This window comes from Lissotriton helveticus, chromosome 8 (genome assembly GCF_964261635.1).
Source record: "Lissotriton helveticus chromosome 8, aLisHel1.1, whole genome shotgun sequence".
In the NCBI taxonomy this organism is placed as follows: Eukaryota; Metazoa; Chordata; class Amphibia; order Caudata; family Salamandridae; genus Lissotriton; species Lissotriton helveticus.
The window spans coordinates 258245757-258262644 of record NC_136069.1 but is presented as its reverse complement, the minus strand read 5'-3'; the positions used below and the strand labels follow the sequence as shown (position 1 = coordinate 258262644).

Sequence of the window (16888 nt, the reverse complement as noted above, 5' to 3'; positions counted from 1 at the left end):
AACTACTGTTTCTTACAGATATATCGTTACCGAAGGTAAGTAACTTGTTCATCTGAAAGAAACAGGTTAGTATTAGATTCCTTACCTTAGAATAGATACCCCAGCAATACCAACCCCGGAGGTGGGTCTGCGAACCAATACAACCTACACCAGAAAGTCCTGGAGGACCGAACGGCCAAAGAAGCCGTCCCTCCGGACTTGACTGTCCAGGCAGTAATGCCTCGCAAAGGTGTGCAGCGAGGCCCATGTAGCCGCCTGGCAAATGTCCTGCAAGGGGACTCCCCGGCCCAGGGCGGCAGTAGCCGCCGTGGCCCGAGTGGAATGGGCCCTCAGCCCAACAGGAGGCTCCTTCCGAGCCAAAGAGTAGCATGCCTTGATGCAGAGGACGACCCACCGAGAGATGGTCCGTTTCTGTACCGCCCTTCCCTTCTTCTCACCCACGTAGCCAACAAACAGTTGGTCATCCACCCGGAACTGGCGTTTGCGATCCAGGTAAAATGAAAGCGCACGTTTTGGGTCCAGACGATGGAGCCGCTCTTCATCCTTTGAAGGATGCGGAGGCGGGAAGAAGGAGGGCAAGGTGATGGACTGCCCAATGTGAAAAGCAGAGACTACCTTGGGCAGGAAAGAAGGTCTAGTCCGAAGAACCACCTTATCAGGATGAACAGACAAGAAAGGAGGTTGAATAGAAAGAGCCTGGAGCTCACTCACTCTCCTGGCAGAGGTGATGGCTACCAGGAAGGCCGTCTTTAAAGTGAGAAGACGGAGAGGACAGGAATGAAGGGGCTCAAAAGGAGCGCACATCAGGAAAGTCAGAACCAGGTTCAAGTCCCACTGAGGCATCACGAACGGAGTTGGAGGATACATGTGCGTGATGCCCTTCAAGAATCTTAACACAATAGGGGACTTGAATAAAGATGGCTGATCAGGGAGCCTCAAGAAGGCGGAAAGGGCAGAAAGGTAGCCCTTGATAGTGCCCAGAGCAGAGCCCTGCTGGGCAAGGGAAAGGAGGAAGAGGAGAACCTCAGACAGAGGGGCAGAAAGGGGATCCACAGCCTTTGCTGTGCACCATGCCACAAATCTGTTCCACCGGCAGGCGTATACCGACTTTGTGGAGGGACGCCCGGCTGCCAGAATGACATCACAGACTTCAGGAGGCAAGTCAAATGGCCTCAACTGTCGCCGCTCAATCTCCACGCATGGAGGTGGAGACTGGACAGGTTCGGGTGGAGGACCGTCCCCTGCTGCTGCGACAGAAGGTCCTCCTGAAGGGGCAGGCGGATCGAGGGACCGACTGTCATGCTGAGTAGCTCGGGATACCAGTATCTTCGAGCCCAGTCCGGAGCCACAAGGATAACTTGGGCCCGGTCACGCCTGATCTTCTTCAGCACTCTGGGCAGAAGTGGTATAGGCGGAAAGGCGTACAACAGACCGCAACTCTACTCGCGCCGAAAGGCGTCGCCGAGCGAGTGCCGTCTTGGAAACTCCAACGCGCAGAACTGATGACATTGCGCGTTCTCTTCTGTGGCGAATAGATCTAACCAAGGCTCTCCCCATTGCTGAAAGAGGCCTCTCGCCACGTCCGAGTTCAGACGCCATTCGTGATCCACCGAGCACCGACGGCTGAGTTCGTCCGCCCTGGCGTTCAGAGAACCTGCCAGGTGTTGAACCGTCAGAGTCACGCCCTGACGTTCCAGCCATTGCCAGAGACGCAGAGCCTCCTGGCAAAGGGTCCACGACCCCACACCGCCCTGTTTGTTGCAGTACCACATGGCGGTGGTGTTGTCCGTGAACACCTGCACTACACTCCCGTTGACAAAGGGGAGGAATGCCTTCAGTGCTAGGCGAATCGCCCGTAGCTCCAACAGGTTGATATGGAGCCGGGACTCCGCCGGAGACCAGATGCCTCTGATCTCCGCCTCTCCCAAGTGGCCACCCCAGCCCTGGAGGGACGCGTCCGTCACAACCACGTGCTCCGGTTGGGGAAGGGAGAGGGATCTGCCTCTGACCCAATCGCGGTCCGTAAGCCACCACTGCAACTGTCTCGCAGTGCCCTCCGAGATCAGGACATGGTCGGATAGGTTGCCCTGATGCTGGGCCCACTGAAACTTCAGGTCCCACTGCAGAGCCCGCATCCGCCACCTGGCGTGATGCACCAGTAGGATGCAGGAGGCCATCAGCCCCAGAAGCCGCAGCGTCAACCTGACCGAAACCCGGGATAACGGCTGAAAGATGGGAATCAGAGCCTGAATATCCCGGACCCGCCGTTCCGGGGGATAAACCCGAAACTGCGCCGAGTCGAGAACCGCTCCGATGAAAAGGAGCTTTTGAGAGGGACACAGGTGTGATTTCGGCACATTGATGGAAAACCCCAGCTCGTGCAGGAGGTCTGCCGTCATCTGAAGGTGGTGGACGACTGTCTGGGGCGAGCCCGCCTTCAACAACCAGTCGTCGAGGTAGGGGAAGACTGAAACCCCTAACCGGCGCAGATGGGCTGCGACCACCGCCATCACTTTCGTGAACACCCGTGGGGCGCTGGTAAGGCCGAATGGGAGCACGATAAACTGAAAGTGCTCGTGGCCTACCGTGAACCGCAGGTAATGCCGGTGGGCCGGCAGGACGGGGATGTGAAAATACGCATCCTGCAAGTCCAACGCTACCATCCAGTCTTGCGGGTCCTAGAGCAGCCAAGACCTGAGCCAAAGTCAACATCTTGAACTTCTCCTTCCGGAGGAAGCCGTTGACGTTCCGCAGGTCCAAGATAGGACGCAGGCCTCCCTTGTCCTTCTTGGGTACCAGAAAGTAGTGGGAGTAGCAACCACACCCTACTTCTGGCCCAGGAACGCGCTCGATGGCCCCCTTGGCCAAGAGGGCCGTAACTTCCTCCTGCAGAAGTGTCAAGTGGTCCCCCGACACACGGTGGTTCTGCGGTGGCATGGCTGGAGGAGTGGACTCGAAGGGGAGGGCATAGCCCCTTCGAACGAGCTGCAGCACCCACCTGTCCGATGTTATCGCGCGCCAGCGGGAGTGGTGATGGCGAACCCTGCCACCCACTGGCGTCACGTGAGCCCGAAAGCTCGGACTAGGAAGGCTTGGATGCAGCAGCGGAGGGAGGTGTGGACTGACCCCGCCGCTGGCCTCTACCGCCACCACGGCGGAAACCACGGCCGCCACCGCGCTGGGGAGCGTTCTGCGGCGCGTGGCTGGCAGCACGCGTGGGACCGCCCCTCCCTTGGCCACGAAAGGGGCGAAACGAACCCGTCTGCTGGCGCTGGGTCGAAAGACCCAAGGACTTGGCCGTTACCCTGGAGTCCTTGAAGCGCTCCAGCGCGTGGTCCGCTTTGTCACCAAACAGGCGACTGCCATCAAATGGCATGTCCATGAGTGTATTTTGGACGTCTGGCGAAAAGTTGGCAGATCTCAGCCAAGCATGGCGACGAATCGCCACCGTCGTGGACATGGCCCGTCCCAGGGAGTCGGTCGTGTCCAGACCACAACGGATCGAGTACCGCGCCGCATCCCGGCCTTCAACCAAGGCCCGGGTGAGCTTGTCCCGCACTTCCTGGGGGCATTGCGGCAAACACTCTTCGACCGTATCCCACAGGGAGTGGGTGTAGCGGCCCAAGAGGCACGCGGTATTACAAGACCGCAGTCCAGCGCTCAAAGAGGAGAAGACCTTTTTACCAAACTGGTCATACCGCTTTGATTCCCGATCGGGCGGAGCCGACGGAAATGCGGACTGCGAAGTGGAGGCCTGGATCACCAGACTCTCCGGGGAGGGATGGGTGGATAAAAAGGCAGGGTCGTCCGAGCATGGACGGTGACGCCTTGCCACATTCCGGTCAACCGGTGCACCGGAAGCGGGCCTGGACCAGGTGCCCAAAAGGACATCCGTCAGGGCCTCATTAAACGGCAGCAGAGGCTCCTGGGGGCATGACTGCGGTTTAAACACTTCGGTCAGAATGTTCGGTTTGACCTTCGCGACGGGGAGCTCAAGGTGCAAGGCCTTGGCAGCCCTCATCAGGACCACCGAATAGGCAGCACCTGCCTCAGACGCCACAGGGGACGGGGAGACAAACCCAGGGTTGGGCGACTCGTCCAGGCCACTGGCATCACCCAGATCACCTACCCAGTCCACATCATACTGGCAGGCACGAGATAAAGGGTCCTCAGACCCCTCCCAACCCTCTCCATACTCATCCTCATCATACCCATATTCTGGGTCGACGATATAGACATCGGGGTCAACGGGCCCCATCGGCGTCGGATCCGGCGTCGGCCGACGCCGGTCCGACTCCGTGTCCGGAGTCGGGGAGGGAATGGGGGTGGCGCCGCGCGGCGTCGGTGCCGGGGACCCGACGCCGGCCGGAGCCGACGGCGGAGTCGCTGCACCACGCGGAGGCGGTACCACGGGTTGGCCCAAAGGAACCGACGCCGGAGAGGCCGGGAGACCAGCCGGCGACGAACCTGAGGGACCCAGCGGCGCCGGGACCGGAGCCACCGGCGGCGTCGGGGCAGAAGCACCCGAACCGCTCGGGCCCCCAGACGGGACCGACGGCCCCGCAGGCGCCGTAGGCCCCGCCGGAGGAGACCTCGCCCTCATAGCAATGAGGAAGGCCTCGATCTCCTCACGCGACGCGCCTTCCCCAGGGACCGACGGGTATGGGGTAGACGGCGTCGGTGACCCACGCGGGCCCGCGGGGGTGGGGCCACCCGAGCCCCCGGCCGCATCACGCGGGCGTCGGGGGGAGTCGGGGGTGCGATGGCGACGCCCCGACTTCTTGTGCTTACCTGACGAACCGGAGGAATGGTGGCGACTCCCGGAGCGCCCATGGCGGCTCCGCGATCGTTCCCTCGACCGCTCCCTCGACCTCCGACCGGACCGGGACCGCTCCCGACGCGGGGCCGACACTCGGAGCTCGAGAAGCTTGCGGGACCGCTCCCGCCTAGCTTTTCCAGTCAAGGCCCGACAGTCGACGCAGGACTCCACGTCGTGGTCCGCGCCCAGACACCGGAGGCAGAGTCGATGGTGGTCGGTGACCGACATCATGCGGTCGCACTCGTCGCAGCTCTTAAACCCAGGCATCCTACCGGCACCGTAGAAAGATTAAGTTTTACAAACACTTGGTCAAAAGACCGGAGTACTGCTCTTCGGATCTGCGCTAACTGGCGCGGAAAAAAGAAGAACTGACGTCAGCGCGCGGAGGCGGCGTCTATATACTCCAGCGACGTCATCACGGCGCACGACGCCGACGACGCGGAGCCGCAGGGGACGCCTGCAGACGACGCCTACCGACGCGCAGGGGTACTGCTACGCAAAAGTTTCCGGATCCAGACTGACGCCTGGGGATATTCTAAGGTAAGGAATCTAATACTAACCTGTTTCTTTCAGATATCTGTAGCATGGCCTTCCTCGAAGGCTTCAATATCCTGCGGTGTTGCTAATGGCCCAGAAAACCTGGCGCAAACCAGAATCAGTTGGGGAACCGGCTCTGCAATCCGGGACCCAGAGGGAGACTAACAGATATTGTGGGGTTTTCCTCTTTTGTGTCTGAGGTTGGAACCCGATTTGGACTCACTGGATGACTTTGACAACAAGGTTGACTTCACACAGGAACAGCCTCATGAGAATAGCAAGAAATGCAGTGTCAATCAACATTGATTCAGATTTATTGATATCACTACTTCATTATAGTTGCAACATGCTACAGTTGTACAATTCTCATGGGTTAAAATGCAAAGTGAATAAATGTAATGGTTGAATTGTGATCATTGATAGGCAGGGAGCTGTGCTCATACTTCATTCCTTTATTAAGCATTCAAGCCCAACAACTATCCAGTCTTGATCTGACTGCACACAATACTCATGGATGGCCCTTGAACAGAATCAAGACAATAACATAATGTTCTGCAGTCACCAACAGATGTCTTTTCATCATTTGTATAATTCCTGTACTCCAAACCAGCATGCCTAAGAAGTACCACAAACAATTTTTTTTAATCTAAAAAGTTAAAAAATTAAGACTTCAACGTAAAACAACAAGGTAAAGTTCTGCGGTCACCAAGTCTGAACCAAATGAAAATAAACACACTTGTTTACCTTTCGTGCAGGAATCGTATGAAGAGATAAACAAGCATTTTGTTGAACTGAGCAAAAACACGGTTAGCCTTAAGAAAGCATTTTAGTTTCTGTGGGTCTGTTTTTGAGTTAAGAGTTGGACTCCTGAGTGAAGGAGCATGCATCATCAAAAACAATGGGAGATTAAACATACCTGGTCAAGGAAAATTTGAAGTCTGTGTGATTCTGTTAGGGACTCTTGGATAAGGGCACTGCTTGCTTTTGTTTGATTTAAGGATTCAATCAAATCCTTATTGTCCAAAATATTCCCTTGGGATGTTGCCAGGGTCTGTGAAAAAAGAACAAATGCAATACAATTTAGAAGCAATAATTCCAACAAAGCTTGTTACAGATTTAAGAATGAATGTTTAGATTCAAACCTACAGTGGAATTAGGAAATGTAAGTTTTATAAAGCTCTCCAAAATATTAAGTAGTGTGTGGGCTCTGGCACTTAATAGTGTACAATATCTATATTTTCCTGGTCTATTGTGAGTCACTACCAAATATTATGGAATAAAATATGTAGACTGGCTTCTAATAATTGCACTCCTTGCATTTGATGTAGCAAGTGTAGTTATTCAAAAATACATTTAATTACTTTAAGTTTTATAATTTACCTGCGAGAGTTATGTTTGTGTCACTTTGGGAGAGAAAAACTAATTTAACACATAAACATGTAATAGCACACAAACGTGATTAACCAATCAATTTACTGGCTTATAAGAGAAAAATATCCAATCAAATTAGGGTAAGTCTACCAATACATTAATATTTCAAATGAAAAGGCTTCCCAGAAATGACATCATAGAGGTAACATATGCAAAATGTAAATGTTTGTCCAATATCAATCAACTGCGGCTACGTTTGATAGAGGTCAGAACAGTGCTCTCCTAAAATTACCTTCACTACCCCTTCTCATTGTACCTAAACAGAAGAAAAAGACAGCAGGAGGAAATTCGGTCCTCATTAAGAGTGCCCCATGAAATGAGCTGTTATTTCTTGACCCTGGTGGTTACAAACACCAGGGAGTTTCATAAACTCGGGGGAGAAAGGAAACCAGGCCCATTATGAGTTGGACCCTGAGGATTTACTAAGATATGAGAAATTACCAGAAGACTCAGTAGTTCCAGGCAAGATAACTCATTTTGCCAGGAACTTTCACTTGATGCAGTCAGCCAAACAACACTAGAATCAAGTCATCCTCATCGTCAGTAGATGAAGATCTTCCTTTTTTCACGTGAATGCCTGTGTTTGGAAAAACTAGTATTCACGACAAGAGCTCTACAATTTCTTGTTTTTTTCCATGCAGTCCCCCAAAATTTTCGATCGGAGTATCAGGGTTGATTTGGAGTTTGGCAGGTAGGGTACTCCGTCACAATGGTGACGGAGTACCCTGTGCACCAAACAGAAAGTCCACCCACCCGATTTACAGTAGGGTAGACATTAGGTATGTCAATGAGAGTCTAGCCTGTCTTGGGCGCTGCCATACTCCTCCGACAGCCCGATGGAGTAAGGGCCGATGGAGGTTTGGACATTCGACCAGCCGCCTGATTTAGAGTGGATGGTCAAATGGCCAGTTTTACTATCCTTTACGCCCATTAAAGACCTGACAGGAAGGGACAGTAAAAACATTTACATGACCACCACACCATGCGTGAAAACTCCCATGGTATGGGCATCATTAGTTATTGTTTTTTCACAAACAAAAGTTTGCTTTTGAAGAAACAAAAACAAGTTAAAAGTTTGACAGGAGGCCGTCATGTTTGACGGAGCTGCCCTTCCAACTTTTAACTCACTTACAGAACTGCTGTGGTTAGGGTTCTTGTCCATGACTAGAGTTGTCCACTGGGCCAACGGGCATCTCTAAAATCAGAGGATGAGTACTCCGTTAGGGAGACTTGTATTTTACACTATCACCCTGGCGCAGTAAATACCATCCTACAAACTCTAAATCAAACCCTCACTCCTTTAAGTGGAAAGAACAAGCACAATTGCCATTTTCAGGGGGCCCTCTGCATTTAGAGGTCAAATGTATCTGATCCATAAATTTATTTTCTCTTAAGTGCTGGGCCTTCAACGTCATATCAAGCAGTTGGTGGAGAAGTGTGGCTCAGGGGTTAGAGGCAGCAGACCCGGAAGCTGAGATCGGTCCCGGACCAGGGTTCAATTCCCCGCCTCGGCGGGTCTTGGGCTAAAAATTCCACGGACTCGATAATTCTCGCCCCGGTGCCTCCTCGACTCATGGGTTCACACTCTGCGACTCTGGGCAACAGCTTGCTTAATCTCCACAACGGCCCCTCGCGGTGGGATGCCTGACTTTCACCTTGTGGATACCCTGCTATCTCACAGGGGAATACCAGGAAGGGTTCCCTAAGCAAGCGCCGGGAAACCCACTGCGGGTAGCTGTGCGCTATATAAGCTCAACTACTACATTGGTATGGCATTTGCTATTTTAATGTTCCCTGCTAAACTATGTTTGTACATCGGTAATTAATGGTCTACCATGAATGGCCAGGTATTGACCATGTTTTTGACTGCGCATTATACCAAGGTTATACTGAAAATCTGCACTCCCAATAGGACATGGGCGTCAGAACCTAGACATCACCTTCTTGTATTTGGTGCATCTCTAGAAAACTGAAGAATTCTTGCTAATGATTGGACCCAAAAGAATTCCAAAATATATTTATACTTAATGTTTGCTACCAGCATTTTGTCCGAATGAAAACAAAAGCAAATGTGATAATCTGAAATGTGTTGTACCTCCAGAAGAGATTCTTCAAGTTTAGCCAATTGGATCTTTTTCTCCTCTTCTTGCTGCAATAATTTTGTCTTTTGCTCTTCAAGATCTGGTTTCTCATGCTGGATAGTTAAAGCTAAAAGCTGTAGGAAGTACCAAAATGTAAATTAATACAATCAGTGTGATATACATATATATATTGACAGTGTTAGCAATGCTAGGCCAAACACATCCTACCTACTATTTAAAATGAATAAAGAACAACCAACCTGAACTGAGGCTATAAATCTTGAACACGTTTCCTCCATTCATGAATTTCGACGGAGCTATTTACAATGGGAACACTTTTCCCATGGAGACAGAGAGTAGCAGAATTATCTACTCAAAAGGAAAACCTAGCAACTCTGTTTACACTTGCAGCTTCTTACAGTACATGTCAATGCCCCCTCACTCAAACATAAGCTGTACCACAAAATAGAAATCAGTCACATATCAGTTTCAGGTATTTCCACAAAGAACGATATGCATAAATCATATGTGATTATTTAACAATGAGAGTAATAGCATACCTAAAGCCTAATATTGGAAATCCATGGCCCTACTTATGGAAAGGATATTGAGCAAAACAATATAAAATGAGGCTTTATGAGCATTAGCCATGATCACCAAAAAGTGACTTTCCACGGTACCACACCAAGCGGCGCCGTTACCCACTTCAGAGGGTCCTCCTTCGATGCCATCGCCAGTGTATCTGGCGCAGCACCTGGCACCACCGACGCAGAACCCAAAGATGCGGTCAAGGAGGGAAGCCCATAGGCTGCTGGAGGAAGAGGAATCCCAGCAGGATGAGGCAGAAGAAGAGGAGATCAACGTCTCCGTTGATGAATTCGAGGGCCTTCGAGAGGCCAGTGGTTTAGACACTTCCCCTGAGTGGGAGCTTTCATCGCCAAAGGCTTCATCTTCTCAGGATGATGCACCATACCATGCTGTCATCAGGAAGGCTGCTGAACTTTTGGACCTTCAACTGCCCACTGCTGAGATCAGGCCAAATATTCTCCCTGAGATGTTGCATTCTATGGCTGAACCTCTTTTACCTTTTAATGAGGCTTTGACAGAGCCGATTCTGGAGGTGTGGCAGAAACCCTTATCTGCTCCTGCTGTTTCAAGGACTGTGGCAAGAAGGTACATGCCTGATCCTATTAGTCCTGCCTTTCTTACTGCCCATCCTTCGCGGGAAAGTTAGGTGGTGCAGGCTTCCTGTTCTAAGCAGTCGGCTGGGTCATTCCCTACAACTCCAAGGGACAGAGACTGTAAGAAATTGGAACAATCTGCCAAGAAAGTTTTCTCTTCTTCAAGTATGGCATTAAAGAACAAGTTACCTTCGGTAACGAAATGTCTGTAAGAGACATATATTTCTTATGGATTCCTCAGCTTAGAATTACCCTCAGGCGTCAGACTGGATCCGGAGAATTTTTCTTCAGCAGTACCCATGCGCATCAGTAGGTAGAGTAGGTCGACTCCACGTTCGTCGTTGGCGCCGAGATCACCGGAATGACGTCGCAGTATCTACTTAGACGCTGCCCCTGTACGCTGACGTCAGCTCTTCCTTTTCCCGCTTCAGCCAGCACAGGTCCGGAGAGAGCGGTACCTCTAGTCATTTTTTGACTGTCTTTTTTCGACTTTTGTCAATATCTTTTTTGAGTCGTTCGACTCGAGGTGCACAGGGAAGTAATCTCGGCGGACCGCAGGTAATTCTAAGGTGAGGAATCCATAACTAATAGTCTCTTTCAGATGTCTTCTACTGCCACATGCTTGTTGGGGAGGTATGTCCTTGCCTTAATGGACTTGGCCAAGTAGTTGGCTCCTAAGTTACCAGACAATGACCGTGGCCACTTTTTGGAGGTTTTGGCAGATACGCAGGCTGCAGCTCGTCAGATTATTATGCCTGGCCGGGAAACTGCGGATTCGGGAGCCAGGGTGATGAGTCCCTCTGTTGCTCTCAGGAGGCATGCCTGGCTCAGGTCTTCGGAGTTCTCTCCAGATGTGCAGGCTACTCTCCTTGATCTGCCGTTGATGGATCCAGACTCTTTGGTAAAAAGGCGAATTCAGCACTAAAGAGGTTTAAAGACAGTAGGGCTACTGCAAAGTCCTTGGGTCTGCAGTCCCAGACTAGGGGTTATGGTTATAGGAGGTACCATAGTTTTGGGAAGACGGCTTCCTTTCGGGATGTCAGCAGCCTCAGAAACAGCAGCAGCAGAACACTCTGTACAAATCGGCAGAGGAAAGGGTAGAGGTAGTCTGCGGGGGGCCTCTCGGCAACTCCTCTCCTCCTCTTCCTCCTCCCCTGCCCCCACTGCTGGTGCCATGGGAAAGCAGCTCTAGATCCCCAATCTTGGAGCATGTTGGCCCTGTAGGGGGTAGGTGTCCCATTTTCTACAAGATTGGAAATCTATCACATCAGATCTTTTTGAATCTTGTGGAAAATGGGTACGACCTACCCTTCCGAGAGTTTCCACCTCCTTACCCTCCCCGCCACGGCTGGTGTTCAGAGGGCCATTTGCTGCTCCTGCCACACATGACACATACAAGTCCTATGCAACATCCTACCTTTAGAGTGTCTTAAAACTTACCTAACAAACTGGAAAGGGGCTTCATTATTTCCCCCTGACCCCAAATACATTTCTGAGTGCCAAGGATGTGAAGGGGAACAAATTAACCAAATCCCCATAGCCTATAAACAAGGAGAAAGGAGTCCTCTCTTAATTTCCATTTGAGGTCTATTTAAAAATATAGGCCTACTGACCTTTATCTGTCTTTAGCACTCTTAGTTCTTTTAGTTAGGATCATCCAATGGCTTGTAGATGCAAGCTCACTCTGAATGAAGCACTTTAAGGCACTGGCTTGATGAAATTCAGAGGGATTTTCAGCCTCTCATAAGTTAACCGAAAAGCCCTGAGGCAAGATTTAATTCTACCACCCTGGAACTCTTCAGTCATACTCTCTTGCCTGTGTTTTTCGTCTGCTTGTGCAGAGCTCCCTTACTCACATAATCATTCTTTCATGATTAGTCACTTTAGCAAATTACCAACTAATACAACCTCGTGTGCAGCACTCAAATTACTTTCATATTTCACTATACTAATTCACCACTAATCCTTTATGGCTTCCGGAGTAGCGTGCTACCTGCCGAGAAAGCGCTTCAACACCTCATCAGGGGTAGCAAGCACTATATAAATGCAAATCTTTTTCCCTCTTTTATCCCTCAACTATCCTTCTCAATCCATATAACTGACTAACATATCCAGCACTCAGTCATTAATATCTTTATTCGGTTAATTAAAACCATAAACGTACACTACAAGAATCTTATACAAACATACACAAAATTAATTCAGGATTTTCTTATACACCATAAAATATAAGGCTAAAAACGGCCCGATCTTTATTATATAAAAAAAAGTCTTATACCAATTCCTATAAAAATCAATCTTGTACACAAAGAAAATCTGAATAAACATTCATTTCATTATAATTGTAAAAGAGTGGAAATATTTCATATCATAAGTTCCCTTTATTTCCTTTGCCTGACTGCCGCAACAAAAAAACTAGCAATGTTACAAGTTTCCCATACATTCAGCACTCAAATTACTTTCATATTTCACTATACCAATTCAGCACTAATCCTTTATGGGTTCCTGAGTCGCGTGCTACTCACAGAAAAAGCGCATTGACGCCTCGTCAGGGGTAGTAAGTGCTACATAAATGCAATTACATTACAATACGTCATGCATGGTTACCAAACAACATACAGTGTTCCACTCTCACACAGCCAAATGGACATCATATCATCTTAAAACCTGTACCCAACCTTTGTACACTAAATACCCTGTAGAAATGATCCTTTTCACCCACATTCACATCATCTCATTCACCATGCCCCAATCTCATCCACCCTGCCACGAGCTTTAATGCTCCTTTCAGGCTGAATTTGCACAGGCCCCTTGGTCAAGTAGGTGAGTCCAAGCCCATTTCTAATCTGTTCTGCCAGATGCAAGTACTGAATCCCCATATCTATTAAAATCAGACATTTCATAAGCAAAACTCGGCCAATCAGAATTTTCGTGCAAACACAAACCTAACCACAATCGCTCAACTATCAGATGTCCTTAAACTCAGTGATTTAAATCAGTCCTATACATTTACTCAAAATCAGCATAAGATGGTAAGTCATGCCTACAAATACTATTAGACATCAGTGAGACCATTTACACTATCTACAAATCCTGACTTATTATCTCTTGGAAGATGAAGGAGTATCAGAATGTTTCCTTCCCAAGTATGTGTGCCTATATGTTTGACTCCAACAAAGTCTTGCGTAGATTTCTATTTGGATCACTTATACCACCCATTTTACTTGACACTTATCTCTGCCACTTTGCTGCAGACAATCAGTGATCATAACCACCTCCCAGGAAAAGGAATTAGTTACTTACCTGTACACTATAGTTGGAGAACTATAGTGTACAGGTAAGTAACTAATTCCTTCTCCAGTATTACATCTTTCATAGATTCACATGCTTGTATCAGAGTAGTAAGTAGTACCCACAAAGCCTGCAGCGTTTCCAGGACAGAACCCACAAGGAAGTTCTGCAGCTGAAATATCGTTAGAACATGATCTGAAAATACACAGGGCAGATAAGAATAGAAAAACCATCTAAAACAATATCAGATTCTACATATAGATATAGATATAGATATATATATATATATATATATATATATATATACATTGCATAGAGTATTAATAAAGAAACAAAGAATACCTTATTGAAATAGACGTTTCAGAACAGCTTGCCCCACTGCCGTGTCCTCTTTCCACGCATTGTCAAGACAGTAGTGCTTGGTAAATGAATGCACACTCTTCCAAGTCGATTCTCTGCAGATGTCAGGTAGAGACACTCCTGCAAATAAGGCTATCGATGTCGCCATCTTTCTTGTGGAATGAGCAGTCACTCTGGAATGAAGCGGTTTTCCAGCTTTTTCATGACACTTAATGATAGCCGATGATATCCATATGGCGATACTCAGTCTTGACAGAGGAAGCCCTTTCCTCTGACCTTCAAATGCAATAAATAACTGTTTAGATTTGCGGAATGTTCTTGTTCGTTCGATGTAGAATTTCAAACATCTAGCGATGTCCAAAGAATGCAACGCTCTTTCTGCTTCAGATGAGGGATTGTTGAAGAAGGTTGGCAAAATAATTGGCTCATTCAAGTGAAAAGAAGTAGGGACCTTGGGTATAAACGTAGGATTTGTACGTAGTATAACCCTGTCCTGTCGAAATTGCAGAAAAGGCTCTTCCACTGAAAAGGCTTGAATTTCGCTAACTCTCCTCGCCGAGGTTAGAGCTAGCAGCAGGGCTGTCTTCCAAGAGAGGAATTGTAAGTCTGTCTTGTGTATAGGCTCAAATGGTGGCCTTATAAACTGCGTCAAGACTGTATTGAGATGCCAGGGTACTGGCGGTCGTAGAATGGGTGGAAAAGCTCTAAAGAGCCCTTTAACGAACTCCTTTATTAGTCTGTGAGACCAGAGAGACGGCTCGTCTGGCATTCTCCTGAATCGTGAAATTGTCGCCAAATGCACCTTCAGCGAGGCATGAGACAGACCTGGTTTTGATAACGACAACAGGTAAGGCAGAATACCTTCTGGGGGTACCGTCAACGGATGTAGACTTTGACTGGTACACCAGTGACAGAAGCGTGTCCATTTGGCTGTGTATGTCTTGTTGGTTGACATAGCTCTGGATTGCTAAAGTATTTGTCTGCAGTCTTGTGGAATACTCATGGCTTGAAATTCCCGCTCATGAGGTTCCATGCGGATAATTTTAGCGATGCTAGGTCCGGATGCAGAATTTGTCCGTTGCTCATTGATATGAGGCTCTGGAATGTCGGGAATTGCACCTTGTTGCCTTTCGACATCTGCAGCAGATCTGAAAACCACACCCTTATTTTGTTCCGGTGTACTTTCCTCTTACAGAGCAGGGTCTCACTACGCCTGAGCCAGGTCCAGGACGAGGTGAGGTCTCTTCCCCGGGCACCCTGGGTGAGTGATTATATGTACTGCATTAGACATATATGAAAGGTACGCTTTGTCCTTTGCTTATAGATGGTTTTTCCTGTGTTTTTGTTTGGTTTCCTCCTCTATAGATTCTACAGAATTGCCAGGTGTCATGGAGGAGTGAAGCCACAGTATTTGGAGACTCATATCCTTTACTGGTCGAATATAGAATTATTATTTTGAGTTTTGTCACCAACACTTTTTGCAGTCGCATTATTTAGAGAACAGAGGCCCTGATGAAAGCCTTGGGAGCGATTCCCGCATAGGCTGAAACATGTTGGCCCCGATGCAGATATTGGTTAAACTGCATGTAATATAGTTTTGCGCTGTTCTTTGGTTTTAATTAGGAAGAGGTCTTGATAGAATAAAGTTGGAATGAGATTCTCTATCCTATTTTATCTTTCCACACACTTATTGTTTTGCACTGCACCTACCCGTCTCATCAGATTCCTATGGCTGTACTTGTGTTGGCATGTGGAATCCATGTGTCTGCAGATGGTACCAGTTCTGTCTCAATGATCTAGAGACACGGGACCAAGGACGGAGGACCACATGAGAATATTGATCATACATGATATTGATGGGAATCCTACATAGGTTTTCACTTTGCTAAACACAGGGTTAACCATCTTCTGGATGACGCCTTGAGCTAGTACTGTTGTTTAGTTTGAGACTTAAGCTCTTTTTCCTGATACATGATTCAGATGTTAGACCCATTGGTTTTCTAGGTTGATCGATCTGAAAACCATGCCTGTCTCGGCCAAGCTGGTGCTATCAGAATGACATGACACGGTTCTGATCTCATTTTGCGAATCACTCGTGGTATTAAAGGAATTGGTGGGAACGCGTAAGCGAACATTCCCGTCCAGTCCATGTGAAACGCATCTCCTTTGGAATCCCCCTGAGGGTACCTGGACGCAAACTGATCACATTTCGAATTGTCCCGGGTTGCGAACAAGTCGAACGTTGGTGTGCCCCATCTTTGGAATACTCTGTGCAGCTGAGTGTCGTCCAGTTCCCACTCGTGCAACACACTCGTCGTGCGACTTAGGATGTCTGCTCGTGTGTTGAGGATGCCCTGTATGTGCTGCACCTGAATAGAAATGTTGTGGTTTATCAGCCATTTCCAAATTCTTTGCGCCAGCGCAGAAAGTGGTTTGGATCTTGTTCCTCCTTGCTTCAGAAGATAAAACATAGTCGTGGTGCTGTCTGTCTGAATGAGCACCGACGAGTTCTGTATTCTGGGCAGGAAAGCTTGACGTCCCAGAAACACGGCTTTGAGCTCCAACATATTTATGTGAAGCTGTGCTTCCCACTCTGACCAGTGGCCCTGGATCTCCAGCTCCTGGAGGTGTGCGCCCCATTCTTGCAATGAAGCGTCCGTCGTCATCACGTATTTGTGATTCTGAGGTACAAAGTTGAGACCCTGATTCAAGTTCTTCTGAACCTTCCACCATGACATGGCCACCTTCATATGATGAGTGATGGTAATCCGATCTTCGAAGGTTCCTTTGGGTTGAACCCACTGCTCGTCTAGATGTTCCTGCAAGGGTCTCATTCGAAGACGGCAGTTTGGAACCAGTAGGATGCAAGAGGACATCATCCCCAACAAGGATTTGTACATCCGTACAGAAGTGAACCTTTTTGTTTGAAGGGATGTTGCAAGGCTTATTATTTTCTTCATCCTTTCCTCGGAAGGGTATGCTTTCGTTTCCTTGGTGTATATCCATGCCCCTAGGAATTGAATGCCCTGAGCTGGAATCAGTGAAGACTTTTCCAAGTTGGTCCGTAATCCTAACCGATGGAAAAGGCGGATGCAGCACTGAAGGGACCTTCTGGCTCTTGTGAATGATGGTCCTGTCACCAGCCAGTCGTCTAGATATGGGTAAATGCAATGCCCCTTCAACCTTAA

General features: G+C 48.6%; 1 protein-coding gene across 2 annotated transcripts in view; it reads right to left on the bottom strand.

Moving 5' to 3' along the window:
- DYNC2H1 (dynein cytoplasmic 2 heavy chain 1) overlaps window positions 1-16888 on the bottom strand; it is a 1763151-nt gene that overhangs the window by 473240 nt on the left and 1273023 nt on the right. For both annotated transcript variants that reach the window (XM_078657019.1, XM_078657020.1), the window contains exons 67-68: window positions 8883-9002; window positions 6273-6407 (exon numbers count right to left, since the gene is read on the bottom strand). In XM_078657019.1, the coding sequence (XP_078513145.1) occupies window positions 6273-6407; window positions 8883-9002 (255 nt within the window). The remainder of the gene's footprint in view (window positions 1-6272; window positions 6408-8882; window positions 9003-16888) is intronic.